This window comes from Oncorhynchus mykiss, chromosome 15 (assembly GCF_057628025.1).
Source record: "Oncorhynchus mykiss isolate SJ-2025 chromosome 15, ASM5762802v1, whole genome shotgun sequence".
Lineage (NCBI taxonomy): Eukaryota > Metazoa > Chordata > Actinopteri > Salmoniformes > Salmonidae > Oncorhynchus > Oncorhynchus mykiss.
In genome coordinates this window covers 29,349,023-29,372,826 of record NC_143036.1, presented here as the reverse complement: position 1 = coordinate 29,372,826, position 23,804 = coordinate 29,349,023, and the positions used below count along the sequence as shown (strand labels likewise).

The window sequence follows — 23,804 nt, the reverse complement described above, 5'->3', positions numbered from 1 at the left end:
TAGTCAAGAACTAATCAACAGTTACAGTTACATTAAATTGTTCTAATGAAGGCCTACTGGTAGTGTCACTATGGGTCAAATGTTTGATTGAATGACTCATCGACAGTGGGACTTTCCTTAGGGACTTGCCACCACACGCACTTGTGAAGCAATAGTCCCGCGAGAGGGGTGTCGTGGATACATGGATGCATGACCCTGCTGCTCCCAGTCCCAGTCGCGCTTGCGCAGCGTTTCTGACTTTCCCACTCTGTCCCCCGTACCATGGCGTCCACGGAGGAGGACGGCTCGGTTGAAGAGAAGGAAAACAACAACAAGAAGAGGACGAAAAGTGCCATCGCTGTCGCATGGCTTACATTTTACAACATCGCCATGACGGCCGGGTATGTCAATTATTCTGCCCTATCGCTGATTATAAAGTAGCCACTCCCTTAAAACTTCGTTATGCACCAGAGCGCTGTGAGCAAGCGCGTATGGCTGTTTATAGGTCCGCGGTGTCTCTGACAGCGCAAGTGCCCATTCTGTTGCCGAATTTAGTGACAGACAGCGCCCATGAAGTTTGAACAGTGAGCAAAATAAATGTAAAGGACTTGATAGGGAGGGTGTCCAAGTAGACAATTCTCAAGTAATCAATATGTGGATCTTTTTTATGAAAATAACGGCGGTACAAGTGCGGCCCCCGGCGCGGGTTCAGCCTTTCCAAATACGGTCGATTACACTGTGTCAACGTCACGCCCAGCACTACCTCGACAGTTGCAGTGATAAGTATAGACAGCGCGCTGACACTGGAGCTTCGGTTTGGGCGAGTGAAATGCCCAATAAGCAGATTTTAATAACTGTAAGTTTATGCGCTACAGAGCGCGCTGTGTGCGATGACGCAATTATTTCACTGTGTTCGTATAGTCCTTGTAATGAACACACAAAACGAACTTAATTTAATAGTTGTCAAGTTTTCGATGATTTATTAAGCTGTTGATAGTGTCTTAAGTTCATTTTCATTGGTCTGGGTCACTTGAACTGAGAATGGCACTTTTTGGAGATATGCGTAAAATGCGCATTTATGGAGCTGTTGGAGCCATGTTTTCTCAACTTACACTCATTGTACTGTAGCTCCCATTCATCCATCCTCTGCTACTCACATAATGGGTATTTTAGTATTACATGAAGGTTTGAAAACTAGGTTCATTTACCTAGTTCAAGAGACATGCACATTGAGGTAGTTATAAGCCCCTGTATATGATAAGAGTAAACATATACCAATGCTGATTCAAACAGTCAAAGAGCTGTCAAAGAGCTGTTAAAATTGTGACTATTGGAATCAATGTACATTTGTCCCTTCTCTTGCACTAACCTACACCTATATTATCCAATCATCTTTATATGATAGTAACTGTTAGTAACAGAACCCTTATGCAAGTCCTAAACTATATCAATGTAATTAGCATCAAATAAACCCTAATTAATTATTGTGCTGAGACAGAGATCATATATTTGCAATACAATAGTAATGTACTCTCGGGTAATAACCTGAAGTGGTTGTATTCAGTAGGTCCTAAATTATGTTGATTTTTTCAAACAGATTGTGTCTTCAAACAGATAATACACTTGTTGCACAGCTTGAGCACCTGACCCATTGACCTAGCACCTGAGCACAAACACTGAACAGTAGCCACTAGGCTACAGCAGTAGCTACAAACGTATCAGATCAATCTGGTTTAACAGACGCACATCCCTTTTATAACAGGCGGTGGCAGTAGTGTATGTCTCACTAATCCCTGACAAAGTTTGATTTAACTTCAAGGTACACTCTGAAACGTCACATAAACGGTGGAGATTTACTTGACACCTCGTCGGATTTAGATGATGTCGTGTAATGTCCTAGGACTAAACCTATGAGCCCGTTTACTCATGAATACCGAATCAAGGTGTGATTGTAGAAAATTCCCACTCACTCTCCACCAATTACCAGTCACACACATTTACAGGTTCCTGCAGATACCCTCCTCTCACCTTGTGTTCTTACACAAGCTGTTTTTCAGTGATCTAAATAAGGGACGTCAAAATGTGACAAAAAATGGTAAATTCTTATGTCGTAAACGATTGTTGGACATCTTCACTCGTTCATTATGACGGTCTAGGTCTGCCGATTTAAGAACGACTACGTGCTTATTAGGCTGCGATAAAGTTCAGTCAGTGTCAGAATTAGTTTGTCTTTATCGTGTGACGTTAGTGTGACAGTGTTACAAGCCGATCTCGGTGACTGACCAATAGGAACACGGCCGGCATTGAGTATGCACACAATACGATTATTGTGAATAGTCAGATTAATATAATATTTTGATTTAAACATTTAGATGCCGTGAAAGAATAACGATTTCCCAAATAAACTTGTTTAGCCTACATGTCACATCTGAAATCAGGCTACTGATGGGATTTTTATAAATGCAAACAAAATAAACGTTCTACCACAGCGGCCATGTTATTTTGGGGAAGCTTATTTGCTTCCGAGTTCGGACATATAAAGTTTGTATGTGAAAACTATTTCTAAAATGCATATATTTTTCTGAACTCTTCTCGTGCAGATACTGAGGCTTGTGCTGCTGGTGCTGGCGCATGCGCAAGCCAATTCTTTATTATATATATATATATTTTTTTACCTTTTATTTAACTAGGCAAGTCAGTTAAGAACAAATTATTATTGCCAAACCCTAACATGCTGACCAGACCGGACACGTCGCGTGCGCTAGTGTCGCAAAATACATTTAGAAATCCATGTTATTCAATTATTGCACCCACACTGCTCACGCCAACGAGTGTCTGCGTTACCAAAGGCTAAAATAGAAGTCATTCCTATTTCTGACGCAGAAATAGCATGAAGTCCTGCCTCTCCCATCTCCTCATTGGTTTATAGAAGCACGTACCCACGTGCCATCTCCTCATTGGTTATACCCACGTGGGTGATTAAAAGACAAACTTTGTTGCCGGTTGTCATGGTAATACAATGAAAGTTTAGATGATAAACCATATAAATTCAAAGATGAAAAAGCCTGGAAGGAGGAGACATGACTAGAAATGATTCGGTTGGCCGTTTTATGTGTGGATTAATTGTCGGAGTAGAGGTCCTTGTGCATTTCAGGTAAAATAACAACTCAATGTTTATATCCCAGGACAAATTAGCTAGCAACAGCAAGCTAGCTAAATAGGACAAATTAGTTAGCAAGTGCAAGCTAACTAGCTAAATTGCCATACATGTTTAATGCATTTTGACCTATCCCCAAATTAATGTCATTGGTTCAGAGTTTGTTTTGATATTTTAACCTGTGTGTCGTGATCGCGTTTGGTTTAGGGGGACAAAATACATTTTTGCACGATAGCGCACGCGCGAAGCCGGTTTGGATTCCGTGTAACCTGGAATTGTAGAATGTCGCAGAATGTGACGACAGAAATTAAGCGAATTGTGCAATCTGGCCTGGTTGATATCAAGATTTTAATTTGGTAACCTCGCACAGTGTGACGGATAATCGTAAAAGACTGGATCCAACGTGCAGTCTGCAAAGACCTTTAGTGGAATAATGGATACAGTTGAGGAAGTGATGGAATTTGGCCTCCATCATTGCTAATACTGTGTGTTTGTGATCCTATAACATTTTTGTTGTTGTGAAGTTACCTATTTTAGAGGAAAAGAACAACTGTATGCCGAGACCCTTAGACACCTTCAGAAACATACCTTCAGAGAGATCCATCGCACAGCTGACCTAGTAGACTAGTGAATGTAAAGGGAGCACAGTCTGTTTCCTCTGTAGAGCTCAACAAGGGACTGTATTTATCAAGCGTCTCAGAGTAGGAGTGTTGATTTAGGATTAGTTTTGCCCTTTAGATCCCAATAATAAAGATTACATGGACAGGGAGGACCTGATCCTAGATCAGAACTCCTACTCTGAGACAAATGATACATACAGCCCCTGGTCTTCTGTGTAAGTTCTGTACAAGAACTCTCACACCTCTGTTTACCCTGATCGTTACCCATGACTAAAGCTATGGATAATTAGCTTTAAATGGTCCTCAAAATGGACCCGCAATTACATTGAACAAAAATATGAAATGCAACAATTTCAAAGATTTGACTGAATTACAGTTCATACTGTATAAGAAAAGCAGTCAATTGAAATACATTCATTGGGACCTAATCTATGAATTTCACATGAATGAAAATACAGATATGCACAGATACCTTCAAAAAAAGGTAGGAGGGTGGATCAGAAAACCAGTCAGTATCTAGTGTGACCACCATTTGTCTCATGCAGCGCTTCACATCTCCTTCGCATAGAGTTGATCAGGCTGTTGATTGTGGCCTGTGGAATGTTGTCCCACTCCTCTTCAATGGCTGTGCGAAGAGGCTGGATATTGGCGGGAACTGGAACACGCTGTCATACATGTCGATCCAAAGTATCCCAAACATGCTCAATGGGTGACATAACTGGCAAGTATGCATGCCATGGAAGAACTGGGACATTTTCAGTACAGATCCTTACAACATGGGGCCGTGCATTATCCTGCTGAAACATTAGGTGATGGCAGCGGATTAATGGCAGTACAATGGGCCTCAGGATCTCGTCGTCACGGTATCTCACAGCATTCAAATTGCCATCGATAAAATGCAATTGTGTTCGTTGTCCGTAGCTTATGCCTGCCCATACCATAACCCTACTGTCACAATTGACCACACAACGCCATACTGCCCAGTACAGTTGACACTGGGACTAATCCGCGAAGAGCACACTTTTCCAGCATGCCAGTGGCTATTTCAAAGGTGAGCATTTGTCCACTCAAGTCAGTTACGACGCCAAACTGCAGACAGGTCAGGACCCTGGTGAGCTTCCCTGAGACAGTTTCTGACAGTTTGTGCAGAAATTAATCGGTTGTGCAAACCCACAGTTTCATCTCAGACGATCCCGCAGGTGAAGAAGCCGGATGTGGAGGTCCTGGGCTGGCTTGGTTACATGTGGTCTGCGGTTGTGAGGCCAGTTGGACGTTCTGCCAAATTCTCTAAAACGACATTGCAGGCTGCTTATGGTAGAGAAATTAACATTTCATTCTCTGGCAACAGCTCTAGTGGATATTCCTGCAGTCAGCATGCCAATTGCATGCTCCCTCAACTTAAGACATCTGTGGCATTGTGTTGTGTGACAAAAATGCACATTTTAGACAGGCCTTTTATTGTTCGCAGCACAAGGTGCACCTGTGTAGTGATCAGCTAATTTTACATGCCACACCTGTTAGGTGGATGGATTATCTTGGCAAAACAAACAATATCACAAACAGGAATATAAACATATTTGTGCACAAAATTTGAGAGAAACAAGCTTTTTGTTTGTGTGGAACATTTTTGCAATCTTTCATTTCAGCTCAAGAAACATGGGACCAACACTTTACATGTTGCGTTTATATTTTTGCTCAGTATACAGTGGGGCAAAAAAGTATTTAGTCAGCCACCAATTGTGCAAGTTCTCCCACTTAAAAAGATGAGAGAGTCTGTAATTTTCATCATAGGTACACTTCAACTATGACAGACATAATGAGAAGGAAAAAAATCCAGAAAATCACATTGTAAGATTTTTAATGAATTTATTTGCAAATTATGGTGGAAAATATTTGGTCAATAACAAAAGTTTATCTCAATACTTTGTTATATACCCTTTGTTGGCAATGACAGAGGTCAAACGTTTTCTGTAAGTCTTCACAAGGTTTTCACACACTGTTGCTGGTATTTTGGCTCATTCCTCCATGCAGATCTCCTCTAGAGCAGTGATGTTTTGGGGCTGATGCTGGGCAACACGGACTTTCAACTCCCTCCAAAGATTTTCTATGGGGTTGAGATCTGGAGACTGGCTAGGCCACTCCAGGACCTTGAAATGCTTCTTACGAAGCCACTCCTTCGTTGCCCGGGGGTGTGTTTGGGATCATTGTCAAGCTGAAAGACCCAGCCAAGTTTCATCTTCAATGCCCTTGCTGATGGAAGGAGGTTTTCACTCAAAATCTCACGATACATGGCCCCATTCATTCTTTCCTTTACACGGATCAGTCGTCCTGGTCCCTTTGCAGAAAAACAGGCCCAAAGCATGATGTTTCCATCCCCATGCTTCACAGTAGGTATGGTGTTCTTTGGATGCAACTCAGCATTCTTTGTTCTCCAAACACGACGAGTTGAGTTTTTACCAAAAAGTTATATTTTGGTTTCATCTGACCATATGACATTCTCCCAAACTTCTTCTGGATCATCCAAATGCTCTCTAGCTAACTTCAGACGGGCCTGGACATGTACTGGCTTAAGCAGGGGGACACGTCTGGCACTGCAGGATTTGAGTCCGTGGCGACGTAGTGTGTTACTGATGGTAGGCTTTGGTCCCAGCTCTCTGCAGGTCATTCACTAGGTCCCCCCGTGTGGTTCTGTGATTTTTGCTCACCGTTCTTGTGATCATTTTGACCCCACGGGGTGAGATCTTGCGTGGAGCCCCAAATCGAGGGAGATTACCAGTGGTCTTGTATGTCTTCAATTTCCTAATAATTGCTCCCACAGTTGATTTCTTCAAACCAAGCTGCTTATTGCAGATTCAGTCTTCCCAGCCTGGTGCAGGTCTACAATTTAGTTTCTGGTGTCCTTTGACATCTCTTTGGTCTTGGCCATAGTGGAGTTTGGAGTGTGACTGTTTGAGGTTGTGGACAGGTCTTTTATACTGATAACAAGTTCAAAGAGGTGCCATTAATACAGGTAACGAGTGGAGGACAGAGGAGCCTCTTAAAGAAGACGTTACAGGTCTGTGAGAGACAGAAATCTTGCTTGTAGGTGACCAAATACTTATTTTCCACCATAATTTGCAAATAAAGTCATAAAAAATCCTACAATGTGATTTTCTGCATTTTTTTTCTCATTGTGTCTGTCATAGTTGAAGTGTACCTATGATGAAAATTACAGGCCTCTCTCATCTTTTTAAGTGGGAGAACTTGCACAATTGGTGGCTGACTAAATACTTTTTTGCCCCACTGTAAATACTAAAATATGTATTTTGATTCAAATATAATTTTACAGAAAGGTCACAAGGTTGGTCTTATTGGTCTTATTACTGTGACAGCAAAAACGTACATATTTGTGTTGTATCCTGATTGTAATAGACCAATAAAGATCGCATTGTATTTAGTATAGTGCTCTACATATTAAACATACTTTATTGTAGATATAAATGGTGTCTGCACCAGATTGTACAGTGATTTCCTTGAAAAATTTTCATTCATTATTCACATATACAGTACCAGCCAAAAGTTTGGACACACCATCTCATTCCAGGCTTTTTATTTATTTGTACTAATTTCTACATTGTAGAATAATAGTGAAGACATCAAAACTATGAAATAACACATATGGACTCATGTAGTAACCAACAAAGGTGTTTTTCCAATCTGTGTTTACATTCTGTCTGGCTTATAGCTGTGCTGTAATGACTGATGTACAGTATAAATAGATTATTGTGAAGTACCAGGCTAGAGATAAAGTCTTGTTCACATTGGCAATTTGAAGTGACTAAAATATATATATATATATATATATATAATATCCAATTAATCCAATTAATCCAATTAAAATCTGTTATTTTTCCTGCAGTCTGAACAGCCAAAAAACACATGCAATCAGATATTTCAAGCCACATTTCAAACCACCTTCGTGATTCCTGACCATGCGACTCGTCTAAACGGTCAAATCTGATTTATTTGCCCTCAAGTGGTTTGAAATGTTTGACAAGAACATGTGGTAGCTAACTAGCTAAATGTGCTCGAACGCGAAACAGCTACTAAGTGACTGCTGTGGCTAGCCAAAAAGGACTCATTTTTTAAAGCCTCAAAGGATATGATCCAACTTTCAAGTGTTCTTACACTATGATTTTTGAACATTCAAAGCAACTGGGACACGTCCATGGCAGGCATTGTTGTCACCTTAGCTTGCTACATAACTTCTGAGGGATAAAAAGTATGAGCACCACCACCAATCAGCCTACACCACTGTGCGCACACACCCATTGTTACTATGACAACTAGCATAGCCAGGATGACTGTTGTCTGAACACACACAAATCTGATTTGATCACTTGTAACTTGATGTTTGGACAGTCAGAATTTGAAAAACAATACTGATTTGAGTATTAAGGCCTGCAGTGTGTACAAGGCCTTAGATGTCGTGTAGAAGGGAGTTGGCCCTCGCTGTTTCCCCAACTGACGCTGTGTTTGCGTCCCAAATCGCACCTTATTCACTACATAGTGCATTACTTTTGACTAGAGCCCTGGTCAGAAGTAGTGGTCTATGTGAGGAATATGGTGCAATTTGGGATGAATCGTTGGTGATGAGGCATACAAGTTTTGCTGGTGTCAATGCTACTTCCTGACAATAGTACTGGAAAACTACATAGCTCAACACTCACACACAAGTAGGTTAGGTCATAAAAGTTGAGACCGAAAAAGCTAAAAACCCTAACCTTAACTATGGAAACAAAGTGATTGAACCAATAACTTTTGAGATCTAACTATAAAGTGGTACACTACATCAGTGAACATGTCATTCCAAAGTCATGGGCATTAATATGCTGTAACAGCCTCCACTCTTCTGGGAAGGCTTTCCACTAGATGTTGGAACGTTGCTGCCGGGACTTGTTTCCATTCTGCCACAAGAGCATTAGTGAGATCGAGCACGGATGTTGGGCGAGTAGGTCTGGCTCGCAGTCGGCATTCCAGGTCAGTCAAGTTCTTCCACACCGACCTTGACAAACAATTTCTGTATGGACCTCGCTTTGCGCATGGGGTCATTGTCATACTAAAACAGGAAATGGTATTTCCCCAAACTGTTGACGCAAAGTTGGAAGCACAGAATTGTCTAGAATGTCATTGTATGCTGTAGCATTAAGATTTCCCTTCACTACCATGAAAACAGCCCCAGACCATTATTCCTCCTCCACCAAGCTTTACAGTTGGCACTATGCATTAGGGCAGGTAGCGTTCTCCTGGCATCCGCCAAACCCAGATTCATCTGTCGGACTGCCAGATGGTAAAACATGATTCATCACTCCAGAGAGTGCATTTCCACAGCTTCAGAATCCAATGGTGGCGAACTTTACACCACTCCAACCAACGCTTGGCATTGCACATGGTGATCTTAGGCTTGTGTGAGGCTGCTCGGCCATATAAACCCATTTTATGAAGCTCCCGACGAACAGTTCTTGTGCTGACATTTCTTCCAGAGGCAGTTTGGACCGCGGTAGTGAGTGTTGCAACCGAGGACAGAATTTTTTTTTAGGCACTTCAGCTCTCACTGGTCCCGTTCTGTGAGCTTGTGTGGCCTACTACTTCACGGCTGAGCCGTTGTTTCTCCTAGACGTTTCCACTTCACAATAACAGCACTTACAGTTGACCGGGGCAGCTTTAGCAGGGAAGAAATGTGACAAACTGACTTGTTGAAAAGGTAACATCCTATGATGGTGCCACATTGAATGTCACTGAGCTCTTTAGTAAGGACATTCTACTACCAATGTTTGTCTATGGAGATTGCATGGCTGTGTGCTCGATTTTATATACCAACTTTTGTATATATGTAAAAGTATAACCTTAGTCCGTCCCCTCGCCCATACCCGGGCTCGAACCAGGGACCCTCTGCACACAGACAACAGTCACCCACGAAGCATCGTTACCCATCGCTACACAAAAGCCGCGGCCCTTGCAGAGCAAGGGGAACCACTACTTCAAGGTCTCAAAGCGAGTGACGTCACCGATTGAAACGCTATTAGCGTGCACCACCGCTAACTAGCTAGCCATTTCATATCCGTTACATATATAGTGTATCTATTAAGTAATCTTTGTCCTTCTCATGTACACTTACTACTTTAATGAATGAATAAATACAGTTTTTCAGATGTTGTAAATATTGTCTCTTTTCCAGGTGGCTGGTTTTGGCTATAGCAATGATGCGCTTCTACATCCAGAAAGGCACACACAAGGGTCTGTACAAAAGTATAGCAAGGACACTCAAGTTTTTCCAGACCATTGCGCTAGTTGAGGTGAGTTTCTGAAATGTCATCATAGTTCACTAGTAGCCACACTCACACAAACACACACTCGTCTCAAAGTATTCCATGAAAACAGATGATAAAGCAGTTAAACGTTGAAATCATTGGCAAGATCCTTCTAATGTGAGCTTGAAATACTCTGAAGCTGAGCTTTGATACTGAGATCCTTGGTTAATACTAAGAAGTGAGAAGAAAGAATTCACCTGATTCGGTTTTTAAAATTATTTTGTTTGGTAATGTGATAAAGAGTCATGGAGTTCTAAAAGTGCAGTGGGCCGGATTTGAATCCTTGCTGGCAGTGGTATATCATACATGTACTTCAGAGGCAGCGGCTTAGACCGCTAGACCACCCAAGGCCACGAGTCACTGATTCTTATTTGTTGTCTTTCAGGTGGTGCATTGTGCAATCGGTATGTATGGTCTTGAATAACAACCATACAATGTGAATATAACCGGATCTCCTACTTCTGACGTTAATGTTGATTTCCATGGTTCTCGTCGTATAGGAATCGTGAGGACCTCTGTAATTGTGACTGGGGTTCAAGTATGTTCACGAATCTTCATGGTGTGGTTCATCACCAACAGCATCAAACAGGTGACTATCTCATTTATCACCAAAGAGGTGTCTTACCATCTACAGTAAGGGGCCTTGGAGTTGGGGTGAGGTGAAGTTTCCCAGAGACTCTGATCTTGGATCAGTTTAGCATTGTCCCCAATAATGGTTAAGTTTAGGATTGGGGGACGGGAAGCTGATCCTAGATCTGCACCTAGGGGACCCCCCCCCGGTGGTCAACATGGACCCCCTTAAGTGTTAACTATCTTCTTCCTCCTTGTTTTGTCCCATTCTTTGTTGGAAGATCCAGAACGAAGAAAGTGTAATCCTCTTCTTGGCCGTTTGGACGTTTACAGAGATTACCAGATATTCCTTCTATACATTCAATCTGCTCAACCACCTGCCATACTTCATCAAATGGGCCAGGTGGAGATGGGGATGGGAGGGCTGGGTTTTGGGTAGCTCTGGTCCAGGGCGTTTATGTGCACCTTGCTGATGACGAGCGTTCTCAGCATCAGCAAGTCGCATGCAAACGCCCTGGACCAGCACTAGGGTTTCCGGTGCTGTCGCAGTTCTTGGAATGTTGGTCTGGTTTGATTGGTGTTTGCCGTGGCATGCTTCCCACTACAGACAGACTGGTTTCACATCAGTATTGTGATGTCACAGGGAATACAGTAGTAGCCTGGGGAAGGTATCTCCTGGCTCATAACCATACAGCATGTGATCAGCATGAGTGTGTTGTTTATTGATTAGCACCTTGTTAGCCATTCTCTATGGACGTTGGTTGACCTAATCGCTAATACTTAGTACTCTGGCATTATCACTTTGATTTATGCGCTAGGAGACGGTTATCGATGGATTACATGGGAGGTGATCAGGCATTGATAAGCATACAGATCAGAGATTGGAGAAAAAGTGGTCACACTATCAGTGCAGGGATTCAGATTTATTCCGGGGCCATATGTATCAACTATCAATCTATGCTCATTAAGGATCAGTTTTCACAATGCGTAAGATTTTTTTCTTTAAGCAATGGCTTTTTTCTGGCCACTCTTCCGTAAAGCCCAGCACTGTGGAGCGTATGGCTTAAAGTGGTCCTATGGACAGATACTACAATCTCCGCTGTGGAGCTTTGCAGCTCCTTCAAGGTTCTTTGGTCTCTTTGTTGCCTCTCTGATTAATGCCCTCCTTGCCTGGTCCATGAGTTTTGGTGGGCGGCCCTCTCTTGGCAGGTTTGTTGTGGTGCCATATTCTTTCCATATTATTATAATGGATTTAATGGTGCTCCGTGGGATGTTCAAAGTTTTGAATATTTTTTTATAACCCAACCCTGATCTGTAATTCTCCATAACTTTGTCCCTGACCTGTTTGGAGAGCTCCTTGGTCTTCATGGTGCCACTTGCTTGGTGGTACCCCTTGCTTAGTGGTGTTGCAGACTATGGGGCCTTTCAGAACAGGTGTGTGTATATATACGGAGATCATGTGACAGATCATCTGACACTTAGATTGCACACAGGTGGACTTTATTTATTTATTTAATTTTTTTGATTTTTTTTAAACAAGGTTTTCTTTTCATTTCACTTCACCAATTTGCACTATTTCATGTATGTCCCATTACATGAAATCCACATAAAAATCAATTTCAATTACAGGTTGTAATGCAACAAAATAGCAAAAACGCCAATGGGGATAAATACTTTTGCAAGGCACATGGACAGCGGGGAGCTGATCCTATATCAGCACTCCTACTCTGAGACGCTTGATACTTTGGGGTCCTGGTCAAGAGAAGAGTGACATTATCCTCAATATCATGAAGGGGCAGGGTGTAATGTATTTAAGTGATAATGCCCAAGAAGCTGGTGTTTGGAGGATATATTGGCACGGGTGTTGTTAGGCCCAAGATGAAGTCGAGTGCCGGCAAACTGTGCCAATATATCCTCCAAACACCGGCTTTGTGGGCATGATCACTTTTCATTAATTCATTATTTTCATTCAACTTTATTCGGATTAATTTATTTATACTATTTAATCCTTCCACAAAATAAAGTCCCAACTCAAATCTAGAGTTGCTACCCAAGCTGGCCGGCGTCTAGGTTGCCAGAGACGCGATCCAGACGTGCAGTCTTTTATTTCTATTTCTATGGATGCAACCCAGTCGTTCTTTCTAAATGTCCCATTGCCATGTTGGCTGACATCATTTTTATATCCCTTGCTTGTTAGCTAGCCAACTACGGCTAACAAAGTCACATCAACAGTGCAGCCAGAATAACAGCAAAGTAGCTGCATTTGTTTGTTTAAGCTGTTTTCTCTTGACATTTTATTTGGTTACATCCATGACAAAGGGCAATGATGTGCGATTTTGAATGGCATAGAATACTTGCCCTCGTCACTGTTCAGAGGAGTTAGGCAACTACACCGCTAACACAATCACTTCAAACTGAAGCTGGAACGATGGCAAACTAGCTGCGTTTCGTTTAATGTGACCTGTTTGTCTATTGACATTTCTTCATATATATCCATAAAAATTATGATTCATGATTTCGACTGGCTGAGAAAATATATCTCGTCCTGACCTGTTAATCCTCAATGGGACAGTGGAGATCGAATTTCAATATTGAAATGATGTTGCAAATGTCGGAGAGACAGACAGCCAGTGTTGCCAACTCCTCAGTAAGGAAAGTAGCTATTGGTTGTCCTAAAAGTTGATAAATGACGTCATTACCTAATTTGCATAATTGGACATGTGCATGTAATTGTGATGGACGCTGTAGGAGAGAGGAATAATGTCGTGGGAGAGACAAGAAGTGAGTGAAAAACACCCTAAATATGTTAAGAACTACAAAGGAACTTTATTCTGTTGATTCTTGTTTTTTTAATGTCACAACAGGTCTCTTGGGCTTGGGACTGGCAAAAGTGACCCAAAAGAGACACTCTGGCAGAGTTACTTAGTTTTTTATTTTATTCAATTTTTTCGTTTTTTAGTTTAGTTCTTAATTTGGTTTGGTTTTTAACCTTATGGTCCACTTAGGAGCCTACAATAAGTCACAGTAAAACAGGAACATTTTTAACCATAACATTTTTTACATTTTTTGGTATACAATCTTAATGGACCAAAAAGAGACCATAGAAAAACTGTCAATGTCAATGTGAGAAAATTATGGTAACTAGTCTGGCCCTAATTCAGGTAAAAAAAAATATTTGAATGTAAGCCAGGGCGGTATCAGCCAGCGGAGAGGAGAACATCTCCTGCTCTGACTGCAGCTGGGAGGGACTGCTGCGCGAGGACTGGACCGCCTGTGAGTGCTTTGGGACAGGGGTGGGGCCCACCGCAGCACCCGCTGCTCATTGAGAAGAACAATACGTGCTTTCACGTCAGAGTCTCCAAAAGTCTCCAACAACACCAGAAAAAGTCGCTAGATTTGTCGCTAGTCGCTGAATACTCGCTAAATACAGCGTCAAAGTCGCTAAGTTGGCAACACTGCAGGCAGCAAGGTTTATTCAAATCTCTGTTGTGGAAAACCAAATGTTAGAGGCAAGGGCAAGGGGAGATAATGTCTAGAGGCTTTTTTACAGTGGGAGATCAAGTTTCTAAATTGCCTTTCTGGGCTGATGAGACAGTGGATTGCTCAATGAGATGGAACAGTAAATACACATTTCAACGTCATAGCTTTAGCCGGTGGTAATTTGTGGAATAGACACCGGTTGGAATACGGTTTTAACCAATCGGCATCAAGGATTAGGCCCAACCAATGTATAACTCCTCATATTCAACTCCTCCAACTGTAAGTCAAAGTGTTATTGTCTTTCCAGGTGTGAATGACATAAGGATGTTGTAATCTTTTGTCTCATACTTTCAACATTAATTCACGCCTCTTTGATGTCGGCTCACAGCTTATGTGGCCAGTAGCACCACTAGTTTTGAGTCTCACATACACTTCACCAGACCTGGGTTCAAATGCTATGTCAAATAAATTAAAATACTTTATCTGTGATTTAGCTTGAGGTTTAAAAGCTTCATGTAAGCTTCATCAACTTGTGTAAAAACCCTGAAGAAGGCCAAAAACCGAAACGCTTTGGTTCTACTTTTAACACTAAAAAAGCTTTTTTATTTAATTCCATTGTCCTCCGAGAGTTGCTGAATCTTCTCTATACTTCAGTTTGCCCCTCAATTCATTCACCTTGGTTGGAAAGCGATAGTGATCCCTTACCACTTGATTAAGCTTGCTTGCCAGCACATCTGACTCTTGAAGCAGTCTAGCGAAAATGCTCCCATAATTTGAATGATTTCAAATATACTGAACAAAAAGCGCTCGCCCACACGACGCCATACACATGGTCTGCGGTTGTGAAGTTGGTTAGATGTACTGCCAAATTCTCTAAAACAATGTTTTATAGCAGCCGCTCTGGTGGACATTCCTGGAGTCAGCATGACAATTGCACGCTCCCTCAAAACATGAGACATCTGTGGCATTGTGTTATGTGTCAAAACGGCACATTTTAGAGTAGCCTTTTATTGTCCCCAGCACAAGGTGCACCTGTGTAATGACCATGCTGTTTATTCGGCTTTTTGATATGCCACACCTATCAGGTGGATGGATTATCTTGGCAAAGGAGAAATGCTCACTTACAGGGATGTAAAAAGAATTTTTGCACAGGGGTTGAGAGAAATAATATTTTTGTGCGGCTGGAACATTTCTGAGATCTTTTATTTCAGCTCATGAAACATGGGACCAACACTTTACATGTTGCGTTTATATTTTTGTTACGTGTAGTATTTGAACCCAGATCTGCGCTTCACAGTCTGACATACAGAAACAACTACACACAAAAAATGTTGGGTTATTTGGTAAGGGTGATGGTTCTATGTGGAACATAATGACGTAACGTAACCCTTTTAAGCCCTTCAAAGGTTCTTTACAGTGCACAAAAGGATTCTTTGCTCTTTTAGTGATAATTCAAATGTAGCGGAGGCAGCTCACAGCTCTTTTTGTGCTACCGTGAGTGAGAGTTTCATACCAGTTTTGATCTAATGTAATGTGTTGTGTTATGTAATTAAATATTATATATCACTATGGCTAGTGACAGAGTTTTGTGAACGACTCATGTATGGCCTTGTGTCAATTAAGAATGGTTGACTAAATCAGTCAGTGGATGTCAATTATTTTCTCATGGACCCCCCCCCACCGGCTGTTCCAAAGGTAGCTTTCTTGATTCAACTTGTCAGTTAACAAAATAATAACACATGGAATTTTAAGATTGAAAGGTTATTTTGTATGAACATTCTCCTACAAAGAGCCATTAAAAAAGGATTATATTGTATATAGCCCCAAAAAGGGTTGTTACCATAGTGGAACCCTTTTTTTTAGTTGCTATATAGAAGCTTTTTTCATGTTTCATGTTTATATAGAACCTTAGGGTTATTTATAGCACCTTACAGGTTCCATTTAAAACCTTATGAGTATTTATTGAATCTCCCCCCCCAAAAAAACATTTTTTGGATTTTTATATATATAGCACTAAAGACGATTCCGCAATGGAAGCCAAAAAAACCCAATCTGGTACTATTTTAATGTGTGTACTTTAACACATGGTACCAGCTGATGGTGACAGGGGGTCAGGTGTCTGTGTTAGACCCCAGTCCAACAGCTAAGCAGTGCTGTAGTAAAAATGCCAATTTCTCATGTCTGTCATTATACACAACACTCATAAAAACCTCTATTTACTGCCGCTGTCAGCAGACTGGTGACATAACGTGGGCCTATCAGGAGCAGTAGTGATGTGTAACTGTCAGCCTCGCATATCTGAGGGCCCTCATATGAAATGTGAGCACTGGTGAGGAATGCCGACTACACACGTGGGGAGCAATCCGACCGACCCATAGTTCTGGGATCCTATTGCTAAGAGCACGCTTCTTTCCGTTCAAAATATGAATGTCTAAAAATCCGACTCGAGACAGACACCGTTTATTGGCTGTGTAGTGGCTATGAATTGGGGGGACACTGAGACACCTGCTTTTTGAGTGACTTCAGCAAGTCAGGTCTTGTTCCTGTGACCGCAGTATGGTTCATTCGATATTTTTCATTTACATGTGCGACAGGTCTCTTGGGTTTGCAGGTTTGCTTCCCTTGTCTTGATCAGTTAGTATAGCCCCCGTTCTCCCCCTCTCTTGTCCTCCTCCCTTTCCCCATTCCCCTCCGAGTGTTCTAAGGGGTTCATTTACACAGGGAGGGGAGCAGCCAGGCCCACACAGGGAGGGGGGGGGGGGGGGGGGGCTCATATTCAGCTGCTCCTGTTTTTAAGACCATCTGTTTTGGGCATGGAATGCTCGCCCAACATTTCTCTCACATCCTCCGAAGACACTCCCCAGTGCCGCCGCCACGATCTTGAGTAAATTCAGGGTTCTTACGCACCGCCGTCTCCACATATATAGATCCCTCTCCATTGATAACCGACTGGTTTGTTTGCCCCTACATTTTTGTGCCCTTTGCCCCTACATTTTTGTGCCCTTTTGGAATTGAATACAGTGGTGTTATAAAAATAAATATTTCTGGGTTGATTATTAACCAATGCAGACGTTTTTATCTCAATATCATTCATTTCTGGGTAACAAGTACCGTACTGTGATGTGTTTTCAGTTAAAATGGTCAAAAATAGCTTCTTGGCAAAGAGTCATTTCACAAGCAACAATTTTGTTAGGACTGTCTGGGAGTGGCCTGGTGAGGAGGGGAAAACAGAACACTAGCTGTTATTGGCAGAGAGGTTTGGAACTCTCTTTCTTATTGGCCTAACTAATTTGCCGCCTGGTGACAATTCCATCCCTCCAAAACAAACAGAAATTTCAGGCAGTCTTTTCAAACAGCTCTTAGACCAAAATGTATTCACAGTATTATTCCAACCTCATGGTGTGGAAATCACGTTTTCAACTGCACTGGGACTTTAAACATCTCCATTGAAAGTGTTTTTAAGTCCGGGACTAGGCTTAATCTGTGTCCAGGAAACAGCGCCACAGTGTTTTAATACCGGTATTTTCTCATGATGTGCAGAATTTTTAAATAAGTGTTCATGATGTGCAGAAATACAATAATGTTAAAACAATTTGAAAATCATTAATGGAGCTGATCCTTTGGGGACATTCCAAATTACACACTATTCCTAGAGACATATATGGGCCCTGAGTAATGCACTATATAGGGAATAGGGAGCCATTTGGGACACCTCCATAGTAACTATGACATTGCATAAAGATACACTGTAACATATTGCTGTAAATTTACAGAAAAACTTTAACAATTAGCTACTATAATTCTATAGTACAGTACTGTAATGAGCAATACATTATGGGAGCTAAATAGCATTATACTACACTATTGTAAAATTACAACACAACTTTACAGTAAAGTACTGTATTATTATATTTACAGCAGCAAACTGTAAATTGTGGAAAAATGTTGTGGGCGGCAAAAATAATCTCCGGCTCATTAACATATTTTGAGGCGTGCATTGTTGCACTAATTATTAAGAATGCGGTACCCCACGGAATACAGTACCATACCATATTTTTGGGGTATTTGTCCTGTAAATCTACAGTAACTTACTGGCTATTGTGCTGCCAGTAATTTACTGTTATTCAGTATGAGAATACACTACCATACTGTATTTTTGAAATCTAAAAACCTTTGCCTGTAAATCTACAGTAATTACTGGCTACTGTGCTACCAGTAACTTACTGTAATTCACCCCCACATAACACAGTACAATACTGTAATTTTGGAGTGCTAAAAACCTTTAGTGAGTGCATGGTTTTGTTGTGGCTCATTAACACATTGAAGTGTGCCTTGTAAGAAGCCATACTTGTTGCACCCGTCAGTGAGAATGCTGTACCAATTTAAGTGGTATGTGGTAGTACTTCCCTAACAATTAATGTATATAGGGGACAGGTCAGAGTGAAAGTAAGTCTCAAACCTTTAATGGGTGAGTGTTTAGCCATATCCTTTTGACCTGTAGTCCCTACCAGTTTAGAAGCCTTTGTTAAATCAGGCCTTTGCAAGTGATATGAGACACCAAATATTTATTGGTATGCTGTAATATGTAATTACATATTCACTGTTAGCAATTGCTGTAATTGTCTTAAAATACAATTGTCTAATAAAAAGCATGAACTGGCACACTCCCAGAGAAAATAATTTAGTATAGAGGCTGACGAACGGTGATATATATATATATACTACCGTTCAAGTGTTTGGGGTCACTTAGAAATGTCCTTGTTTTTGAAAGAAAAGCACTTTTTTTGTCCATTTAAAATAACTTTAAATTGATCAGAAGACATTGTTAATGTTGTAAATGACTATTGTTGCTGGAAACTGCAGATTTTTTTGAATATCTACATAGGTGTACGTTATCAGCAACCATCACTCCTGTGTTCCAATGGCACGTTTTGTTAGCTAATCCAAGTTTATCATTTTAAAAGGTGAATTGATCATTAGAAAACCCTTTTGCAATTATGTTAGCACAGCTGAAAAATGTTGTCCTGATTAAAGAAGCAATAAAACTGTCCTTCTTTAGACTAGTTGAGTATCTGGAGCATCAGCATTTGTGGGTTCGATTACAGGCTCAAAATGGCCAGAAACAAAGACCTTTCTTCTGAAACTCGTCAGTCTACTCGAGTTCTGAGAAATGAAGGCTATTCCATGCAAGAAATTGCCAAGAAACTGAAGATCTCGTACAATGCTGTGTACTACTCCCTTCACAGAATAGCACAAACTGTCTCTAACCAGAATAGAAAGAGGAGTGGGAGGCCCCGGTGCACAACTGAGCAAGAGGACAAGTACATTAGAGTGTCTAGTTTGAGAAACAGATGCCTTACAAGTCCTCAACTGGCAGCTTCATTAAATAGTACCCGCAAAACACCAGTCTCAACGTCAACAGTGAAGAGGCGACTCCGGGATGCTGGCCTTGTTCAGAGGCAGAACGCACAGTTTTTATCTTGTCAGCCCGGGGATTCAATCTGAGCAACCTTTCGGTTACTGGCCCAACGCTCTTATCTACTAGGCTACCTGCCGCCCCCACTCTTATCCAGAGCGACTTACAGTCAGTGTATTAAACTAAGGTAAACAAGAATATACCACAGTCATAGTAAGTAAAAAATGTATATTACCATTACTGAGAATGTTGTAGTTAAACAGGCTACTTGCAAGTATATATATTTGTATTAGAAAATACAAAATACATGTATTCTAATGAAACTTTAACAAAATAGGCTGCATGAATTGTAGTTCAGGCCAGTGAATATTTATATTTTTTTACATACATACATTTTTTTTTAATACAAATTACAAAATGGGTATTGAAAGTATTGAAATACCTATATCAAATACATGTAACAGAAATACTGCCCGACATTGGCACAAGCTACCTGCACTGTACATTTGCAACAGTTGATTAACCACTGTGCTTCCATTAATGCACTGTAAATTCTAGAAATACAGCATGTTGCTGTAGTCAGGTGTTCCAGTAATATGCTGTAAATGTGGTTACAGTAAATGTAATGTAAGTCTATAGTAATTTACTGGCTTCTGTGCTACCAGTAATTTACTGTAAGTTTACAGTAACCTACTGGCTACTTTGCTGCCAGTCATTTATTGTAAAAAATTACAATAAATGTTTTATAGTGTAAGGTGACAAATAGCCTACAGCGAGTGAGACAGTACCGTGTCTAATGTTGTTCTGGTGTCGGTGTGTTAAGACAAGTGGTTCCCAACCAGGGATACTAGAACCCCTGGGGAGAAGACTTATGAAACTCATGAGAGCATAGGCCAAATGTACACGAGAGTGTACTTCAGGGGTACACCGAGCAGAGCAAAATTCAATTGGTGGTACAGTGACCCGAAAAAGGTTGGGAACCACTGTGTTTAGATAATAAAAACATGTCAGCTGTCACTTTGGTAATCAGCCAATTAGTGGCCTAATTCTTCATTTTGCAGTGCAGTAATCCAACAGTGTGAATTTCTGTTTTTTTAGTTGTTCTTTGCTGCACGGCCCCTGAGCTGAATAGTGTGCATGTGTGTGCATGCCTCTATGTTCGTTAATAATGACTCTCCTCTCCCTGTCAGATACAACATGTTTATCATCATGTACCCTCTCGGAGTGGCCGGAGAACTCCTGACCATTTACACTGCTCTGCCATATGTTCGCAAAACCGGAATGTTGTCCGTGAGGCTCCCCAACAAGTATAACGTCTCCTTTGACTACTACTACTTCCTCGTTATCGTCATGCTCTCCTATATCCCATGTAAGCAGCCTACGTACAACGTGTTTGTGTGTTCAGCCGATAGGTGGACGTCAGTTACTCATGGGTCTTCACTGTCTCTTGTTTTGACCAGCAGAATTGTTGTTCATTTGGAATTGTTTCGGGATGTTTTGAATAATTAGTAGGGCCTAGTGTTTGATCTAACAAAAATTAGGTTCAAGTGCATTTCTGTCTTTTATGGCTAGTTGCATACTAGATCTAGACCCAATACTCACCTCTATCCCAGCCCTGAGAACTTCCCTGAAGGCTCTTTGTTAAAATATTGATCTGGACTGGATAAGTGTTTAGATTGGTGGGTAAATAGCTCTCGCTCTCTTCTCTCCTCTCCCCTCGTCTCTCTCTCTCTCTCTCCTAGTGTTCCCACAGCTCTACTTCCACATGCTCCGTCAGAGGAGAAAGGTGCTTCTTGGGGAGATCATAGTAGAGAAGGATGAGTAGAACCGCCTCACAGTCCAGCAGCTGGCGTTCGTTTTGGGACAGCGAGTCAGCACAGCTCCCCTGCCGCCACATCCATTCACCTTTGGTACCGCGCTCCACCGCACTCCACATGCAACAAAATGGACCGGGAGAGTCGGACGAATACTAACATCGCCGGAATAGCCATGTTATAATCGCGGAAAAAGAATGAAACATCACAGTCACCACAATAACCCAACTGGACTAAATACAGTGCTGCAAGAGAAATCATAACCCAACAGGAATAACAGTCATCAGAATCGTCACTGAATCAGTCATCACCAAATTCATCAATCAACGAGAGGAATCATTACAGAACTGGAATAGTCATCATTGTGGAACGAATGAATAAATATCATCTCTAGCCCGGAATCATTATCATCGCAAAACTGGAACGTACTGCTGCCACTGTGTCTTCACTGTCCAGGTTTAGATATCTAGATCCCCAGAAAGAGAACGCACTGAATCCATCAGCCAGTGTGGCCACAGCATACTGCACTGAAACCTGATAGCATAATACTGCACTGATTACTTTCTACACCTGCTAAAAAAACAAAATACTGAAAGGCGCCTGCTGTCCATTGAGTCAACCACACAGCAGACACATACTGCACCCACCTTCAGTGCAAGATAGTAGAAGTTCAAGGGAACCAGGGAATGGTGATATGGAAGGCTGGAGGAGGAGAGATGATAGTTGAGTCCCCTGAGCAGTTTTTTTTTTTTCAATCGGCTATTTATTTTTGTAGAAATTTATAAGCGTTTTCCACCACAGTGATTTTATACGTAAATAGCGTGTGGCAACAATGACTAGACAGAAGCTTAAAAAAATAGAAACAATTATGCATAGACGTATTATACCTCGACAATAAACAGACATTTGGGCAATATGCTGCTTCCTTGGTTTATGTGTGTTGTACTTTATTTGTAAACAATGTGAAACAGCAACATTAGTAGGCTATTTTATGCACAGATCGGATCATTTGAAGAATGACTTAATTTATTCACATATCACCTGGTTGGCAATATTATATGGTTTGTAAGGCAGTAATACACTTGTATTGAATGTTATTAGTACGTTCGGTGTAGCTGAGACTGCTCAAACTTCTTAACTTGTTTTCCTAATGTTCTCTCCATGTTGCTTTAATGTTTACCAAGAGCTCAGTCAAATGTATTTACAAGTGTGCATCTTAAACAAAGGTTACAACTTTACAGAAAAGCTCTTTGTTTTTTAAAAGTTCAAGCCAACTTAGAAGACAGAAGATAAGAGAGGAATGATTTCTGAGCTCTCACAGTCTTCAGTTAGTCACTGTTTTGTTCTTTATGCTTAAAAATCTGTGTTCGGGATCCCATTGTCCTGGTTGGTATTGTACTGGTAGTTAGCGTTAGATTCCCTCTACTAAAAGGTGCTACTGTGTCAGATCGTTTCAAACTTCTGTGCAGCTGAAGGAGAAACTGGAATAGGGATGGAGGTAGGAACGGAAAAACAGAATGTGAAATGTTTTGGGGAAAAGATGTACCACTTGAAGTGTTTCTCTAATTATATGCACTGTGATATCGAGCCCCGTGCTACAGTGTACTGAATGAATTGACATAATGCTATGAATCAGGGTTAGACAAGAAAGAAAGAAAGAAACAATAAAACTCAATGTTCAAAAATCACTGGACAATTATTATTTTTTCCAGCCACAAATGTACAGTACATGTGAAGATGCAGTACAGTATCTTATAAGTACTGTAAGTACAAAAACGTGGATCCAAGGATGGAATCAACTTCCTAGCACCCTAAAGGCAAATGAGACCTCTGGCAAGATCTCCAGCAGGAGAGACGTGCTGTGTTCTCGCCTGACTATATTACACTGCCAGAACTCGCAGCACCTGGATAGGTGTTCAACCGCCACGTCATATGATATAGCTTTACAGATTCCGCGACATGTAGAAATGTAAAGGTAATTTCCAATTAAGCCGACGTATGCAGTGTTTACCGTGAATGCGGTCTCTGCTAATGCAGTTGCCTTTAAATTTCAATCATGCTGAAAAGCTGAACATCCGCGATGCGGTTTGAATAGAGCCCTAAGTATACTTAACAAAAATATAAACGCAACATGTAAAGTGTTGGTCCCATGTTTCATGAGCTGAAATAAAAGATCCCAGACATTTTTCATACACACAAAAAGCTTATTTCTCTCAAATTGTGTACACAAATATGTTTACATCCCTGTTAGTGAGCATTTCTCCAAGATAATCCATCCACCTGGCAAGTGTGGCATATCAAAAAGCTGATTGAACAGCATGATCATTACACAGGGGCACCTTATGCTGGGAACAATAAAAGACCACTTTAAAATGTGCAGTTTAGTCACACAAGACGATGCCACAGATGTCTCAAGTT

At 41.1% G+C, this 23,804-nt stretch overlaps 1 protein-coding gene across 3 annotated transcripts; it reads left to right on the top strand.

Moving 5' to 3' along the window:
• Positions 1 to 247: 247 nt before the first annotated feature.
• On the top strand, positions 248 to 23,071 carry LOC110489947 (very-long-chain (3R)-3-hydroxyacyl-CoA dehydratase 1). 3 transcript variants are annotated; one of them, XM_021562977.3, is made up of 7 exons: positions 248 to 380; positions 9,974 to 10,091; positions 10,492 to 10,510; positions 10,607 to 10,695; positions 10,958 to 11,079; positions 20,763 to 20,941; positions 21,315 to 23,071. In XM_021562977.3, exons 1-7 carry the CDS (start codon positions 262 to 264, stop codon positions 21,395 to 21,397), a joined length of 729 nt encoding a protein of 242 aa, XP_021418652.2. In that variant the 5' UTR covers positions 248 to 261; the 3' UTR covers positions 21,398 to 23,071. The 3 variants fall into 3 exon arrangements, 2 of the variants coding, with proteins under 2 accessions (XP_021418652.2, XP_090055948.1); XR_016486636.1 differs by lacking the exon at positions 10,958 to 11,079; XM_090199822.1 differs by lacking the exons at positions 9,974 to 10,091; positions 10,492 to 10,510; positions 10,607 to 10,695; positions 10,958 to 11,079.
• Positions 23,072 to 23,804: the final 733 nt, after the last annotated feature.